The 17,234-nt window shown below is 36.9% G+C and overlaps 1 protein-coding gene across 2 annotated transcripts in view; it reads right to left on the bottom strand.

The window, feature by feature from the left end:
- Positions 1-323: 323 nt before the first annotated feature.
- The window catches only part of ELOVL7 (ELOVL fatty acid elongase 7), a 31,668-nt gene continuing 14,757 nt past the window's right edge, over positions 324-17,234 (bottom strand). For both annotated transcript variants that reach the window (XM_071580342.1, XM_071580343.1), the window contains exons 2-8: positions 13,300-13,393; positions 11,156-11,346; positions 8,846-8,926; positions 8,251-8,307; positions 5,699-5,804; positions 2,817-2,953; positions 324-1,457 (exon numbers count right to left, since the gene is read on the bottom strand). In XM_071580342.1, coding sequence (XP_071436443.1) covers positions 1,254-1,457; positions 2,817-2,953; positions 5,699-5,804; positions 8,251-8,307; positions 8,846-8,926; positions 11,156-11,346; positions 13,300-13,363 — 840 coding nt within the window. In that variant the 5' untranslated portion in view covers positions 13,364-13,393 and the 3' untranslated portion in view covers positions 324-1,253. The remainder of the gene's footprint in view (positions 1,458-2,816; positions 2,954-5,698; positions 5,805-8,250; positions 8,308-8,845; positions 8,927-11,155; positions 11,347-13,299; positions 13,394-17,234) is intronic.

The following is a 17,234-nucleotide window of genomic DNA, read 5'->3' on the forward strand; positions in this document are numbered from 1 at the left end:
GGGCATAGTTACACTTTATGCATCCTCTTAGGATACAACCACACAACTCCCTGAAACATGCAACTTACCTACAAAGTTCCTTTGATTTCTACATAGGTGTGACCCGAGCAATCTGCCTAACCATGGAAAACAAGATAATGGATAATTCCTCACAGATTGGAGCCATACCCAGGCACCACCGCCTCCCCCACCCTCAGAAGCCAGAGAATGTCACACATCTTTTTGCGTCGTTCTGGACAAAGTAACTGGGTGCTATTAATGGAATACCTTTAACCTTGAGTTGATAAAAATAAAAAACTGTAATAATGAAAAAAACCCGCAAACTCTTTCTAGGCATGTATTTCAATAGATAATAGAAACGGAAGAAAGTAGATCACAGTACAATCATGCTAGGCAACACTTAAGCTTCAATCAAAAAAAGAATTCTTTTTTAAATTTTATTTCAGTGTTATGATTTGGCTATTCAATTACAAGATTCAATAATCCCCTTAGCCCCCCACCCAAATAGTATATCCTACCAATATAAAATATATCCATAGATACATTGAATAATAAGTATATAGGCTACTACAGTGAACAAATCAGTAAGATGTTTTGATTACTACAAGATCGCTACAAGATAATTCAGATAATCCCCATTAGTAGCTTTCCAACATTTACGATAATGTCCAACTGAGTAGAACATGAAATGAATTAAGTTCTCTTAGTAAAAGACAGTGTATCCAAAACTCTATGATCTTCAACTGAAACCATGCCTTGACAGATTACTATACAATCCTTCCTTTAAAGTAATACAATTTATAAACAGATATAACAACATTTAGGTATGCAATGTATTAATAAGCTTTAGGTTCTATAAACAGTACTTGTGAAGATTCTTTTAATGCAGCTGACAGTCTCAGTGACTTACAGCATTTAAGGTAAAGCAATTTTTATCCCCCTCAGTGTTCAAAGTATTCAATATTTTTCATGCACATTATAGTTTTCCTAATTATTATCTTTGTTTTCACATACTTTCTAGATAGAGATAATCTATCCTTTTTTTTCTTTTAAATCAGAGATCCACAGTGCTCGCCCTGCCCCCCATATTCTGAGTCCCAAATAACTTATGGTAAAAATACAAATTCTGTTTTGGAAGAAAACATACAAAATATACACCATGTAGTGTGCGCACCTATATATCTTGATTGTCAAGTAGTGCAAGTTTCCCCTTTGACATATATACTTTTTGGTTTTAGAGACAAAATGTTGGTTTACTGATCTTTGCTGATCCCATTTCTTGGCATCTTTGGTAGTCTTTGTCCCTTTGTGTAAGCGTGGTACCAGAAGTGGAGAAACAAGACCAAAAACATAGAGCCATACAGCCAAATAATAAACATGAAAATTGGATACTGGTACGGACAATCATCCATGATGTAGATTTGTCCTATATGGACTGTAATCATAATAAACTGGACCTGGAGGAAGAAGGTGAAGAAAAGAAGTACTTTTAAAATAAATTACAGATTTACTACAGAAGTTTGAAAAAATTTAGCATAACTTGTATGCAGAAAAACAGAAAGTAGAGGCAGAGCCGGGGGGAAAGCAGAGAGCAACAGGAACAGCAATGCAACTTCTTAACATGACAGAGATGTACCTTTACAGCCCCTCTCCCAAAATGTTGCTCCACTGAATAACAGTTTTACAGAGTAAAGGAAGAGAAATTCTGACACGAACTGAATGACAAGGAGCATGAAGAAGCTCATAGCAGGAGAATGGGATTCTACCCTGGCCAGTTCAGAGAACAAGGATGGAGGTAAAGTGTCTGACCAGTGACAAATAGGAGGCTCCTTTACAGCAATTAGCCAGGGGACGAAAAAAAAAAGGCAACCATTACAGGGTTTGGGAACATAAATCCCCACCTTCCCCACACACTAACATGTGACAAAGAAGTATTCCACATAAACTACAAGTTCATAGTCCACTGGTAATGCCTCCAAGACAACAAGACTGAGTTAAAAATATGCAAACTACGTTGTTCAGATTTGCACATAGTTACATGAACTCTCTACTAACATCAGCCCTAGTGCAAGCAGACAGGGTGTTCCTTTCCCCTCCTCCATAAGTATACTTGCTCATGATAAGCTAATTGTTTAGCCAGAAGTTGAATTTTGAAAATCCACCTATTGAAAAAGACAGGCATGAAAAATCACCCAAAACCATAACCTTTTGAAAGTGATCTAAAACTGATAAAACACTTAATGTAATTATGGCAAGAGTGTTTTTCAATGGTCTGGGGTGAAGAGAGGACCCTGAAATTATCTCAATTGATTAGAGCACGGTGCTACTAACACCAAGGCTGTGGGTTTGATCCCCCTATGGGCCATTCACTTAACAGCTGAACTCAACCTTGTGGGTCTCTTCCAACTCATGACTCTGTGATTAAATTCTCTAAACATAAACATTTTCTATGAAAGAACACATGAAATTCTAAAGCAACACTTTTCCCCTTTTCTCACTACTAGTTACAGATGTATTCTAAACATCAACTGTGTTTTCTTGGTATTTTAATAATTTTTATACAAGCAGTGAGTTTTGTAAATGTATTTACCAAGTACTGCATAATGGAAAAGTTCATGTGTCTAAATCCATTATTATAGTGAATGCTGAAGTCAGCAGATTTAAGTATATAGTTGGGAAGCTCACACCTTCTGTTTTCCTCAATTAAAACATGAGTAAATCTTTTACCAACTAAAAGTACAAATTTATTGCATTAAGTCTGTGTTCACCACAATCACATTTTTGACAGTTGTATATGTAAAAAAACAGTTACTCACAAGTTGTATAGTTGTCATGTACTTTTTCCACCACAAATATTTATGGTAGGCTGGTCCCAAAGAACAGATGCCATAATAAGTGTACATGACAACATGGACAATACAGTTCAGCAAAGCATGAAATGTTCCTAAACCACCTGTAGAAAAACAAAACACAATAGTAGTATTGCATCAGGTATTTTAAAAGCCACCTCAGGTCCTAGCAGATATTTTTTAGGTAGGAAAAACATGTACCACAAAACCTAGATTTTGACTCATCCTCAAAGTATGTAACCTGAGTTGGGTTGACATCAGTTCTGAGAGATCGTATAATACCTAAGCATTTCCAAAAGGGCAATAACACCTAGCTTATCTAATTAGCTAATTAGTGAAAAGGTTTTAGCGGAATTTTTAGTTCTTTGAGTTAATTTTTTTTAATTTTTATTGAAGTATGTATGTGATGGAGACAGGGAATTTAGTTTCTCCTAGTTTCCACCTCCTTCGTAGACATCATGATGAACTTTGCAAAGCTGTAGAGGATAAGTAGCAACAATCTCCTCAACACAGATTTCCAGGGAAAGAAATACAGTTTCAGACTGTAACTTTTTGTAATCACGAACTAAGAAAAGGTCTCATTAATCTATTGTCCATCTCAAAATATACTTACAGTGAAAAGGAAACTTAAGTAGGTCTATTTGGGGCAGACTTACGACAAACTGGCAACATGAGCATTTCACAGCACAAGTAAGGAAACACTTCTTTTTCCATCAGATCAACTATGAAGTTAGATCATCCTGCTCAAAGTAGTTTTATTTCAATGAATGCAAGAAATTACAGGTAAAAGTGATCCAAAAAGGGGCAGACAGCAAAGTATTTTTAAGAGAAATATGAACATGAAAATACTGAGCATTAAAAAGAAAATAAAATGGCATAAAAGAAGACATTTAATGAGAAAAAAAAGAGCACTATTTTCTCATTCCAATTAAAAATAAAACATTTTGTGTTTTTAGTAGCTCATACTACTCTTCCAGCTTGACAGACCATAACTCCTCCAGCTGAGATTGCAAACTTTCTTTGAAACTTAGCTATTTGTATTTTTAAAAATAATTGGAGTGTTCTTACAGTTCCAGCAAACATACTTTTTTTGGCTTGCACAGTGAATATTCAGAAATAAAAATAAATAGTTAAAGCAGAGAAAAAAAGAAAAAAAACAACCTAATCAACAGTGCAAAAATAAGCTCCAAAAAGCAACTCTATACTAAGCACCATGCTACAGTTCTCTGTTTATACCAGATCAGAGAAGAATCAGCATCTCCCTCCAACCCTATTATGTTTTGGGTTTTTTTTTCCAAACAGGTTGACAACTTGATAGATGCTGCTATTTAGAAAGACAAACACTGCTGAAACTGAATACAAGGTAATCATCAGCAGGACTGAAATTCTTGGAAAAAAATTTTAAGTTACCAAACAGAAAAATATTTAGAAAGATAAGTGTAAAGATAAGCAATACAGTTTTTGGAATAAACACAGCTCCACATGAATATGAGGGACTATTACTACCAGAGAACATGCAATTCTTGCACACTTTGCTGAAAGTATTTGTCAAGTTATCACATGGGAAATTTGAATCTTATGCAAAATCAGAAGCCTGTAGCTGGTATACTGATCCAACATCTAGATAAAAGGTAGAAAGTTAATCACCTATAAGTGGAAAATTTTCAAGGTTGAAGAGGAGGGACTGCTATTTGCTGCAAGTTTCCTTTTGCACACCTATAAACACACTGAGGTGTATGCTGAGAAAACGATTCACAATTTAATCAATAACTTAATACCAGTTACTCAGCAAGATTTGAGAAATACATAATCAACTCACCAGTTTCCTAATAACAAACTCAACAAATATAGCAGAAGCATATCCTTTTATACACTACTAAAAGCTGCACACTGGACAGGTACAAAAGATCAAATATACACATTTTCTGGACTACTTTGAGGTCTTACTTTCATATTCATAAAACAGACACTAATTGATCAAATTTAATAAGCAACGGTTCTCTTCATCATTTCATCATCAGTTTTCTGGGGAAAAAAACCCCAAAACACACTGCCAGGAAATGTAAGGGAATAAACATGCACAAATGCCTCCTGTTTCTCAGTAGAAACATTTGAAAGGGCCTAAACTGTCCTAGAAATGGACTAATAAATGACTATGCATTTCTCCACTGTTCTTACCAGACTGTTCTCATGGCAAGCTGTATTTATTAGTGGTGCACAGTGATAGTATAGCAGAAGAAGGTGCATGCACAGATACACGGAGCAGTAGAGGACAAAGTAAAGGTAAGCTGGTAGTGGACAAAGAATTTCAATTCAGTACAATTCAAATATGTGGTTTTGTGAAAGCCAAAGTACTGTATATAAATAATCCCCACTCATGGTACCTAAAGCCAATAAAAGTAACTGCAAAAAAGATTGAATAATTTCTCAAACAGGAAAAATAATGAGAACACAACTCAATTCTTAAATTGGGGACAAATGGTTTTGAAGTAGTTTCAACAGAGTTATTTGCCCCATGTATCTTCCTTAGCACTTCTGATTTTGCAGTCACTTCTCATTTTCGTATAATAATTCTTTTTGCTTATGTACAACTCTCTCCTCTGCACCCTTTCCCCCCATAAGAAATCAGTACTGCACAAAATGCTGTCAAATAGGAAAAATGAGTAATCCCCACCCATTGAAATAATTATGGTGATCTCAGTTGTTCCGTAAAATACTGCAGAAATCTAAATTTAAAAACACTCATGTTTGCAAGATGTTTAATTCTGCTCCTTTTTTTTTTGTCTACCGTAGTTAAATTTTACTGCCAGAAGATATGTTCAACTTAAACTCAACTCTCTCTCCACTACCTGCAGCAAATTTGACTCCAAACCACCAGGTCCATGGCATGATGGAATGATGAAAGACATGCAGGAATGTAACTTGGTTGTTTTTCTTACGCAGCACAAAAAATATCTGAAACAGATTTTTAATGAACAGAATGTTACAGAAAATAATCAAGTCCAACATACGTAAAGAAAACTGTATGTATCAATCCTGGTTGCTCACATCTATACATTTAGGAAATCTTTGCAGTTGAAGTCTTGGGAGAAGATGGAAAACTGAGGGTCTGGATATGCAGACTAGTTTAGAAAAAAACAACCAAACAAAAAGCTTAAAACCACAATGTAACCTCCACCTATGAATTCTCAAAATCCAGGGCAAGCTTTGAAACCAAATGTCCAAGGCTGAGCCATCACCTACATGTGCAACAAAAAGCACAAGATGGACTTGGCTGGATTGTGAAGTGTCTAAAAGCATCAGATTTTAAGTCCCCAGAAAATTACCTAAAGGATTAGCAACAGACAGAGATAGTAGGAAACAACAGGTTAGGGAAATAGCACTTTCTCATGAACATTGACTTAGCTACCCATGGAAAACAGCAAAACTGGACAGAACATATGTATGTATTCTTAATTGACACTGATGATGCCTAAGAATTCAATGTAATTTTAGAAGGTTTTAGAATCATATAGTCTCTGCTAAGTTGCCCTGATCTTAAGTCTGAATATTCAAGTGCCTTTCTCACGAGCTGGCAGGCCTTGTCAAGGCCGAGCAGTTTTGAACAGGACACCTGCAAGGTAACAGAAGACAAACAAAAGGAGAAGGCCCAACTGCCCCCCCATGACGAAGGGGGTAGATTGGCAGAACTTTTGGGAGGGCATTAAAGAAAAATGAGAATTCTGATTGGATGTTGAAAGCGGGTACATAAACCCTGTAACTTCCTGACCAGAGGGTCAAACCTCCTGGGTTTGAACGTGGAAGCTTCTTCTAATAAAACCTTGTATCTTTCTCCATTAACTTGTCTTCAGTGTGTCTCTTTCCACAGGGATACGCAATCCAAGGCATCACTGACAGGCCACAGTTTAAAGGACAGACATCACGGGAAGTGTTAAGGGAAGACAGAGGAAGAAAACTCTGTAAGGGAAGTCAGGTCATGCAAAGTGTAGTATCAGATGGCAAGCAAATAAACACAGAAGAAAAGAGGTCTGGTGTGCTAGGGAAAACATTTGGAATCAGCTGATTTAAATTCAGCTAAGAAATTAATTTTGCAATAAAACCAAACCGTTGATGAGAAACAGTTGCCTAGTTCTGTGGATTCAAATAAAACAAATTAAAAAATACTCAGGCTCTGGACTAAATAAAAGGAGAAGTCTAATCTGTGGGGAATAAAGGCAAATACAGGAATAAACTTGTTAGAATTTTCCAGTTTTACCATTCCTGACCCTTCCATTACCATTTCATTTGCTTTAGTCAGTAGAGATCTTCCAGTGTTGAATTGTGAGCATTTGCAGATGAAAGTCGAATGCCTAACTTTGCTCAAAGAATGTAGAGCATGCTCACTCGTCATGAGTCAGCTCCTGAACCACCACTATTGTGCCCCACACAATAGGGCAAATAGAACTGCAGCTGATTCCAGCACTCAGCATCTGGTTTGAAAATATCTAAGCCAACCCCACTTGGTGCTAGTCTTGGGAAGACAGAAAGGCACATGGCTGCTGGTGGTGAGCAAGGTCTGCGTTCTGCTTCCATGCATTGCTGCTTGGACATTCTTTGAAAAAGGTTAGAGTGCCAGCCTGACATCAAATACCTCTGTAGTCATGACCCTCAAGGCAATATCATGAGTTTAGAGCAGGTAGGTATGGCACTTTTGTGCTGTATTCAGAGCTGCTGCTGCTAATATTCTGAATGGGAAAGATAAAATCTGAAGAGGATGTGAAAAAAAATGTTCAGCATAATCAACTGTTTTTTATCTGCAGTGTTGAAAGCATGGCCGCAGCTAACAGGCTAGTGTATTTAGCTGTTAAACAGACGATTTATCTGTTCTTCCTTAATTTTTAAAGGTGTGTTCCCTCATTAACATTTTTGCTGATAATCAAGGAATGACAGTGTAATAGGACAATCAGATAAGATAATAAGGGTAAAGAGCTGGATGGTATTCTATTGAATGATGATTGGAGGACTAAAGAAAAAGCTATTTATAGCCCCAGCCCTCAACAGCACCAGTTCTTCTTTGTGTGTGTGTATGTGGCTCGGCTTCAGGAACGAAGATTTGGGAAGGGCTGTCCCCACGTGGGTGTGCCCTTCCAGCCTGTGCAGTGGATTTTAGGTGAGGCTCAGCGTGCGCAGAACTGGCCCCACCATTTAAGTCCTGAGGTTCATCTGCCACGGCCGAGCGAGCTTGGACAGTGCCAGTGAAGTCCTCAGGACTAGAACCTACAGCACCCGGCATTTCCCAGGAGGTCTCCCATCCAAGTACTAATCCGGGGCTGACCCTGCTTAGCTTCCGAGATCTGACAGGATCAGATGTACTTTGAAAGGGAAATATCACTACTTTTTTTATTTGGCTACCAGTACTTACAGTGTCTAATAATTCAATGAACTTGGAAAAGAAGTAAAGCCAACAAGTTCGCACCATCTGCAAGAGTAAAAAACAAACTCTCAAATCATAATAGTCACAAACAAAACTGAGCAGCTGCAGGACAAGTAAGTAACTATATAAAGGAAAGTAGTGGGTTAGTTAAGTGCTGTCCCAAGGTTGACAGAAATATTTAAGTGTATGGTTGGTTTGATTATTCTTTAAAAACACAAAACATTTTTCAATCCTGAAGGAATTTTAAACCCAAGAAGAACAAGCCAACAAATTAATTTGTCTCTCTTTTTCCCAACCAGCTAACTCCTCCAGTTAACTCACATACTCTATATTATGCAAGAGGGCATTTCCATTTAGTGCATTCCACTCTACAGCAGTGCATTCAAAAAAGCAGGCTGTTCAAAAAGCATTTCTAAAGACAAAGTCAATATATAACAGCACTACTTTGAACCACCTGGTCTAGTGGAAGATGACCTTGCTTATGGCAGTGGGGGTTGGAACTAGATGATCTTCTAAGTCACTTCCAACACAAACCACTCTATGGTTCTACAATAACAACTCAGCTTTGTGTTTGGCAACTTACTCTTAGAGCTGTCGGTGACCTTGAGTAGTCAACTATATCACACCGGAACGAGTACCCTGTGGCCCAACCCGACATAAGAAACTGGAGCAAGGAAAAGGGAAAGGGCAAAGATTTACTTTACATCCTTTGAAAAATTCATTAGTTTTGGATTACTTTTGCAATCAGTAAGCAGGACAGGAAAAACAATATTAAAACCCTGTCAAATCAGTAACTTTGTCAATCATTTACCTCTGTGTGGGATAGCTACCACAAAATCCTTTGCTGTTGCAGATTAATGAATTCTAATTCCAGGACCACACCTAAGACAATAATTTTCTTCCTACACCCATTATTTTAGCAGTAGTAACTGCAGAGGAGAAAGATCTGCATCTCAAAACCAATGTAAAAAAATAACTTACTGTGTGAATCCAATCACAAAACCAAATATAATTCTTTTGAAAACGGCTACCATAGATAACCATCTTAATACTCAAAAGAATCCAACACAGCATCTTAATATTCTACAGCACTAGTTTTGCTAGAGAACTATAATTGCTAATTATCATTAAAGACAAGGAGCAAATCAATACATACCATATATATTTAATATCATAGTTTCTAAAATTTTTGCTTAGTTAAACTGAATGATTCACTTGGTCTTTGACTGATACAAGTGATGAGGAGCTACAACCAAGAGCACACACATGACCGAAGGACTATGTACCAAATATAATTTATCCTTTTCAAATATATTAAGTAATATAAATAATATGTAATAATACAATAAATATATTTGGACATGAGCAACATTATTAATATTACCCCTGGCTCATTCTACTGCCAGCCACTTTGACTATTGTATTTTGTATCTGTTTCTAAAGTACTTTTCGTCATCACCATCCAGTCATGCACGATAAGAGGTTCACCTCTCTTAACAGACACAGGGCTTTAGTTCCTTTTAAATTCCTAAAAGGACAGGCTGCTTAAAGAAAACAAGCTTTGGAACACAACCAAGACAGCACAATACTAAGATCCCCACCAAATGATTTGGTTCCATAGAGGAAAAGAATCAGCTTCTTGCTGACCACCAGGCAACAGCAGAAATTCAATTTGTTACTCTGTCCATGACTTTTGACTGCAAACTAACTGAATACTGTGGTAATATCAGACACTAACAGAGGTTTAATTTTTTTCATTTCATTGTTTCTTCATCATGTTTTTTTTTGTTTGGTGAGTTGATTGGTTGTTTCTGAGGGTTATAACCAAAACCAAACTGGGAACCAAGTTTCACAGTTTTTCAAAGTGATGTTTAAACAGCCAAAGCATGCATCTTCTCCACCACTTCTCACACTATTATCATACCACAAAGAAGCTGCTGCTGCACTGCCTTTAGACTGGTTAGAAGAAACGTCAAGTAGTTCATTCTAACTCTTGATGAAATTCATGCAAATTGAGCTAACAAATGCGTTCTGACAATTTGGCACAATAATCTGACAACCTTCCATTACTAGTTTGCCAAACCTGAGATAGTTACCTAGCCAGATTTAACACAGAGGGTCAGTAGTGATGCTTCACCAAGCAAATATCTAAGGCTCTCATTCATACAATACTATTGTCAAATAGCTATGCAAACACAAAAACACCAAAAAAACCACCAAACCCCACCAAACAAATAAAGCCCACCAGCTGCAAAATCTCAACATTGCTTTTGAGAGAAAGAGCTGGTTTGGGGTTGTGGGGAAAATCAGTGCTAAAGATATTCATAGTTTAGCTTGGGAGGGAAAACAGGGGGCAGAGGTTGGAGGGTTTTTGTTTGTTTGGGGGGGGGGGTTTGTTTAAAGGATGAAAATGCCTTATATTAGATTTTGTCAACGTCTGTCATTTACTGTCATTTACTTGTCATTTAAAAGTTAGATCTAACTGAAGATTATTCCACAGTAAACATACTCTACAACATTTGAAACATCAGTTATTCCTTTTTCTTAAGGTTGGGCTGTCACACTGTGGCATAGTAGGACAAGCAATTACAAAATCCTAAGAAATGCATATTGTCTACTTTACCTGCTGCAGTCCATGGAAATTAAGTTATGATAATTTCAAACTTTTTAAGCTATGTAAAATGATACAAAATCATTTACCGCCTCTTTCTAGATATGACTTACTCTCTTAAGAATAACTGGTTTAGCATATGCATGGAGGAATATATTTACAACCTTCACAATAATATTTGTTGATAACTGCAAATTGGGAGTTATAATAATAGATTTATTAAAAGTTAGTAGTTAGAAACATGAAATATATAAATACATTACAAACAAAAGTATTACTTACTTCATAAGTCATATATAAAGAGAGGGCTACCACACTAAAATTGTAAAATGTCATTATCTGCCTGAGCTCAAAAGGTTTTTTATTTTCCATGAGTTTGGGTCCCAAGGAAGTGACAAAATAAACATAGGTTCCAATGATAAAAGTTGTTGGAAAAGGTGAAGACATGAGTGGCCAGCCTTCCAGTCTTGGATCTAGAAAGGAAGAAGAGAAAAAAAGAAATCAGATGTCTACAGTACTTATTAAAACATCTACAGTAAAGTGTTTAATTCCTGATGGTTTAGGTTTTTCTGTCACAGATCATGTTTCAGACTCCATTCACCTCAAATCCATACTGACTGGATAACAAGATTTAGCACCTGTAGGTTTCAATGCTTCTTTCTCCATCAATACTTCACAGACAACAAAAAGGAGACAGAAACATGAGTGATGTGATTTTCTGTCTTCAGGGAATCACAAAACACACATTTTTCTTCACCTTCATGAAGGAAGTTGTAATATAACAAGCAATTGCTGCAAGTTCCTCCCCAGTGATCCTAGAGAGATGTTTTGCAGAGACATGTCCTCATGTGCACGCCCCATTCCCTCTCACTGCAGCTGAGAGGCTGGCAGGAATTCCATCCGAGCATCACCATTATTCCACTTCACCCTTCTATGGTTCATCACTGAATCCCAGCTCATCACAGACTTCCATATTTCTCCATAAGCAGTAGAACTGATACAAACTTCATGCATTTATATTTGATTTAATTTTATTTTTATATACTGACTTTTGGAAGATTTGTTTCAGAATGACCCCAAAGTCAACTACTAACTCAGTAAATTGCTGTTTTCGTGGTTTGGTGCTGTATTTTAACAGTGAAATTATACTCTTGTAATTTTTGTCAAGTGTTTAATTCATAGCCAAATGTATTGAGTACGTGAATTTTCAGCCCACAGCATTCAAGCAACCTATCACCCATGAGACCCTCTTGATGTGGTTTACAGCCACTGGAAGTGTGAAAACAGACTAAGGAGAAAAGTACATTACAACACTGCTCACAGCTTGTAATGTTGTGTCTGCTGCCCACAGACCAACAGGGACTATGATCAACAGCACTGGGAATCTGCATGTGTGCACTGCAAGAGAATCACCACCTCTTCACAACTGACTGCTCTTATTGCATCCACCCCAAAACCTTCCCACTGTTCTTCCCAGCCTGATCCTGAGGAAACCATGTTCCGCCACTAACAGTATGGTACAAAATGCCAAATACAAGCACTGGTGGGCAGGAAGACAAGAAACACGAGTTCAGGAGTCCTGGACACTGCAGCAGAAATGCTTCCTTCATCACCCTATTCCATCCCGATCCACTTCAGCCCATGAGTCATACTCATTAAACTCCCTTTACACTTGCATGCTAAGCTTCTACAGAACAAGAGAAATGGTGTTCAGCCATGATGGAAAAGATAAATCAGTGATCTTATCTATCAAACCGTAACCACTTCTCAAATTTTTCCCAGGAATCAGCTAATTCCTGTCACTATGAGCCTCCCATAGTGAGAAACACTGAGAGAGATGGCTCTTAATCCCCAAATTGAGATCATCTCCACCAATTTTTGTTAAGCATACAGGACTACAGAATGACAACATAAAAGCATAGTGTGTTTAATATCCCTTACTAGCTGCAACAAGAAACTAATATCCTTTTTCAAAACAGAGCTGTGACAGAGTTAATTACTCTGAGGATTAATTTCAAAACACTGAAACTTATCCAGGCTTGTTGGTTTTTTTTCACTTTGCAATATCAACAGCACCATGCACCTGCATTAATTAACTAATAAAATGCAGTTGTTCAGTAAAGGAAAAGAATTAAAACTTCACATTCAGCAGCACAAGAAAAACATAAACTATATATTCAGGCAAGCCAGAAATATACAAGAATCACCATCTGCACTTTATTTCCTCTGAGTTTATACACGTAAACTACCTGAGTTTTGCTTTTTTTCCATTTTAAAAACGCAGAGACTAGTCTGCTATGTTAATAGGTAACCTGGCAAGTCTTACAAAAATTTACAGGAGGACAAAGCTACCTTTAAGCTGAACAACAGCTCATTGCTATTCAAAATTATGGGCAGTTAATATGTTTTAGATTTAAATTACTCACCGGCATCTTTAATCCATTCATCATAGAGTAGTACAGCCTTTGATGTCAGATTGCTAAAGGCCATTTTCACTTGATAAAGATTTTATGATACTGCCTGCAGGAAAATAAACCAAAACAGAAATATGAATTTTTGTCAATGAAATAAAGATCAGTAAAGTTTTATGGGAGAAATTTCCAAGAAACAGAATAGTTAAAAAAGAGAGAGGTATAGCAGAAAACCACATGTGAAATACAGATCAGGAAGTGTTAGCTGACCACATCCCACTATGCTTAGGTCTAATTTATAGCTGAGCTGTTATGCACAACAGTATGATTTTGCAATCTATACATACAAACCAGGTGCTTCCGTGCCATAAAGTGTTATCTCAAGAAACCTTGCTGTGGTTAACCATTACAGTTAAGGGGCAAATATGAATAGACAACAGATGCTTAAATTCATTTTTATTACCAGCTCTACTTAAAGTCCAAGTCATTGATATGTGAAGGAGCTCAGCTTTGCAACATTTATTGTTAAAAAAAATTAATTTTCTAACTAAGAATTATTTCTAAGGTAGGTGGGAAGGAGAAGAGGTACCAATATGTCAGCGTACTCCTTTTAAATACAATAATTAGGTATGTTATAATTAGTATGCAAATCCCACTCTGATGAATCAACTGTTTTCACACTGAGATCATGGAATGTCATAGTCCAAATGGTAATACCATTAAATCACAAAAATTATCCACTATGCATACAGCACCTCCCACATAATGTAAAACTTTTCCAGGTATGCTTATATAAATATGAATTTTTGCTCCACCATCAAGTGTTAACCAGCCCTTTCCTTACACCATTACCCCTAGAAAATATGTTTTCAAAACCCCACCACATTTAAAAGGTGTCTCTCCTATTCCCACTCTGTGTCTCACTTTACCATATGATTTCTCTCTAATACCCCTGTGCAATCTTCACACTGTATTCACCTTTATTAATTCAGGCTGCACCACAACTTGATAACTAGCTCCCTTCCTCTGGAGGCCCTTCTGCATCTCCTCCAGGCTAACCAGCTGTAGGTTTGGAGAGCCAGTTCTGCCCTCATGATCATAATGCATCTCTCTCTTCAGATCTGCCCACTATAATCTTCTCATTTGTCTTCACCTTAACAGTCCTGAAAAATAACTTCACCCTTATCTCCACTTCCACAAATTCCTGTTCATTGCCATCTCACAGGAGTTTTTAGCCACTACACCCACCCTTCATCACAAGATGCAACACAGACAAGGCTACCTTCATTAGAGTTCACCTGATCCACTTTGTGTGAATTCTCATCTTGCTACCCATTTTCCTGCTCACACTTCTGTCCTGTGTCTCCAAATATCTGAAACCATTATCAATTTCACAGTTGAAAAACATTCCCTCTGCAAGTCTCTTTAAAGTTCACATTTTCCAGAAATGTCCTCCAGCATCAGCATTTCCCAGCTCAACATCACTGGCTTCACGCTGACCATTTTCACATGCTCTATATTCATATTACAATGTTTGCTTCAAAGCTCTGTATTTATAAAGATGCTTGCAAAAATCAGAAGTAGGGTCATCCTCTTCCTTTTCTAATGCAAACCTGAAGGGCCCTCTTCCATTTGGCACTAGCAATTACATGATAGAAAAGATTTTAGAGTTAGAGGCAAATTATAAATATTATTGCCATCTTGCTCCATAAGTCACGCTATGGATGATATCAAACACACATAAATCAATGTACTTAACACTGTCCAACTGTGACTGCTAGGCAATTCAGCTGTAACTAGTGTCAAGGAGGCAACCTTAAAAAGCCTTTAATTTATAAATAATTATTGTAATAAAATGTTTAGATTGATTACAGTAAGTTATCCTTTTAGTCCTGTATTCTTTCTATTTCAGACACACAAGAACAGTTTATCAAGAGAAAGTCACAGCAAACTAAAGGTATTTTGTTCAGCAGTTACAATAAAATCCTATGAAAGCCCACAGACATCTCAAGAACAGGATGGCTCAACTTTTCAACAAGTATATTCACTGAATACAAATAATCACATTATATTTAATTGGTTCTTCAGTCAGAAAAATAGTTTACTGATTTCACTGCCATTCAGTTTTTTCACCCTTATGCTACTGGAACTCAGACTGGCTAGTTCAACATGCTGACCAAGTTAAACAAGCAATCTACTTCTTAAAAACATGCTCTCAAAAATCCAGAAAATTCAATGTAGATGCTGGCTTTAAATTAATTGCCATTTAATGTTGCCATTTACTTTGTCCCACCTCTCCTGACCCTAGCACTTACAGCTCCTGTCCTTTTAAAACACTCCACAAGAGCTAAGACAGCAAAAGCTCTCAGCCTTCAAGGCCTCTTTTCTGTTCATAGCCAAGTAAGATACAATTCCACTGCAGTTGCCAACCTTATTCTCAAAGTTTTTGAAGTTCAATAACTATCCTTGACAGAAGGATGCACCAGGCAGAAAGCAGCCAAAGCCTCACCACGCAAGAGTGTCTAATCCATTAATCTGAACCTAAAGATAAGTAAAATTCATTAAGTTAAACCCAATTATTTTAAGAGTAGAAATAATGTCTGCAAGAAAGACAGTGCTGTTCAGAAATTTCCTACAGTTAAAAGATTTATTTAAAACCAACTTTCATATACGACAGTATTATTATTATTTCACTTTCAATGTGCTTTACAATTCTACTTATTTTCTTAACTAGCTACCCAGTTTTCCTTTGTAAATCCAAATGTTGTTTCTGTGAGGAATAGTTTACATTAATGTTGGGTTTCCAGGATAAGTTGTTTTTTAACCACCTACAAATGTAGGGTTAATGGCAGCATGGAAGATATTTTGTCTTATCCTTTTACTAAGTTCACAATCAAATTCATATGAACTGGAAAATAACAAGATCAAGGCTTGGTTTTGTTTTGTTTTAAATAGAAAAGTAAAAAAAAAAGTAAACCACATACCCACACATGAGATAAACTAGCTTGTGCTTCATCAAGAAAAACAACCCGTTTCTGAAAGACTTTTTTCACAGTACAGCTGTTGTTAAGAAGTAACCTGATAATGCTTTGACCATAATACAGTCTTCCAAAACATTTGGCAGTTTTGAAGGCTACAGAACTTATCTTCTAAATGTGAGACTGGAAATAGCTTGCCTGAAGGCACAAAAATGCGGGCCCAGAGAAGGCTGTTTGTTAAATATACCACTTTAGTTCTTCATGCCATGAACCCATCTGACCATTAAGCATTTGTATAGCCACAGTTCAGGCAGGAAAACATATATTTGGTCTACATACCTGCTAATGTACTTACAGAATCACCACATCAGTACTTTTATTTCCAGTGTTCCACTTTCTGCTCATATTAAAATGAAAAAATGCCATTAAAGTCCACAATTGAGTGTCTAGTTTGAAGTAAACTCTCTCAATATTAGGTAAATCACACTAGCAGGCTTATTTTCAAAATTAGGTTATTTTAAAGGACTTATTGCAAGCAATTTACATAAAATTAAAAATATAGTCATATAAGTAGTCTGCCCGGCTTGAAAAGCTCTAAATAACATAGAGGCAGTCCTCTCAAGCAGATACATTTGGAAAACAAGTGCCCAAATCACTTCAAAAACATATTCAAGGTACTCAGCTCTTTAAAAGAAATAAATGCCATTTTGCTTTTTGTCAATGGAAATAATATTGTGCACCTAGGTTCCAGACAGCTGTACTAGCATAACTTCTGTATATATCTTCAAGCAAATACATCTCCATCACTTCAAAAATAGGAGGGGTATGTGAGGCAAAGGAGGAAAAGGGCTGTGTTAATAGAGCAAAGTAACTTGCTGTCCTCTGGTTCCCTGCAGCTCAGCAATAAATGGAAGAGCCCACTAACTGCAGCTGAGTTAAGGCATACAGCTTGGCTGAACCAATTTCAAGTTG

This window comes from Pithys albifrons, chromosome Z (genome assembly GCF_047495875.1).
Source record: "Pithys albifrons albifrons isolate INPA30051 chromosome Z, PitAlb_v1, whole genome shotgun sequence".
NCBI classification, from domain to species: Eukaryota; Metazoa; Chordata; class Aves; order Passeriformes; family Thamnophilidae; genus Pithys; species Pithys albifrons.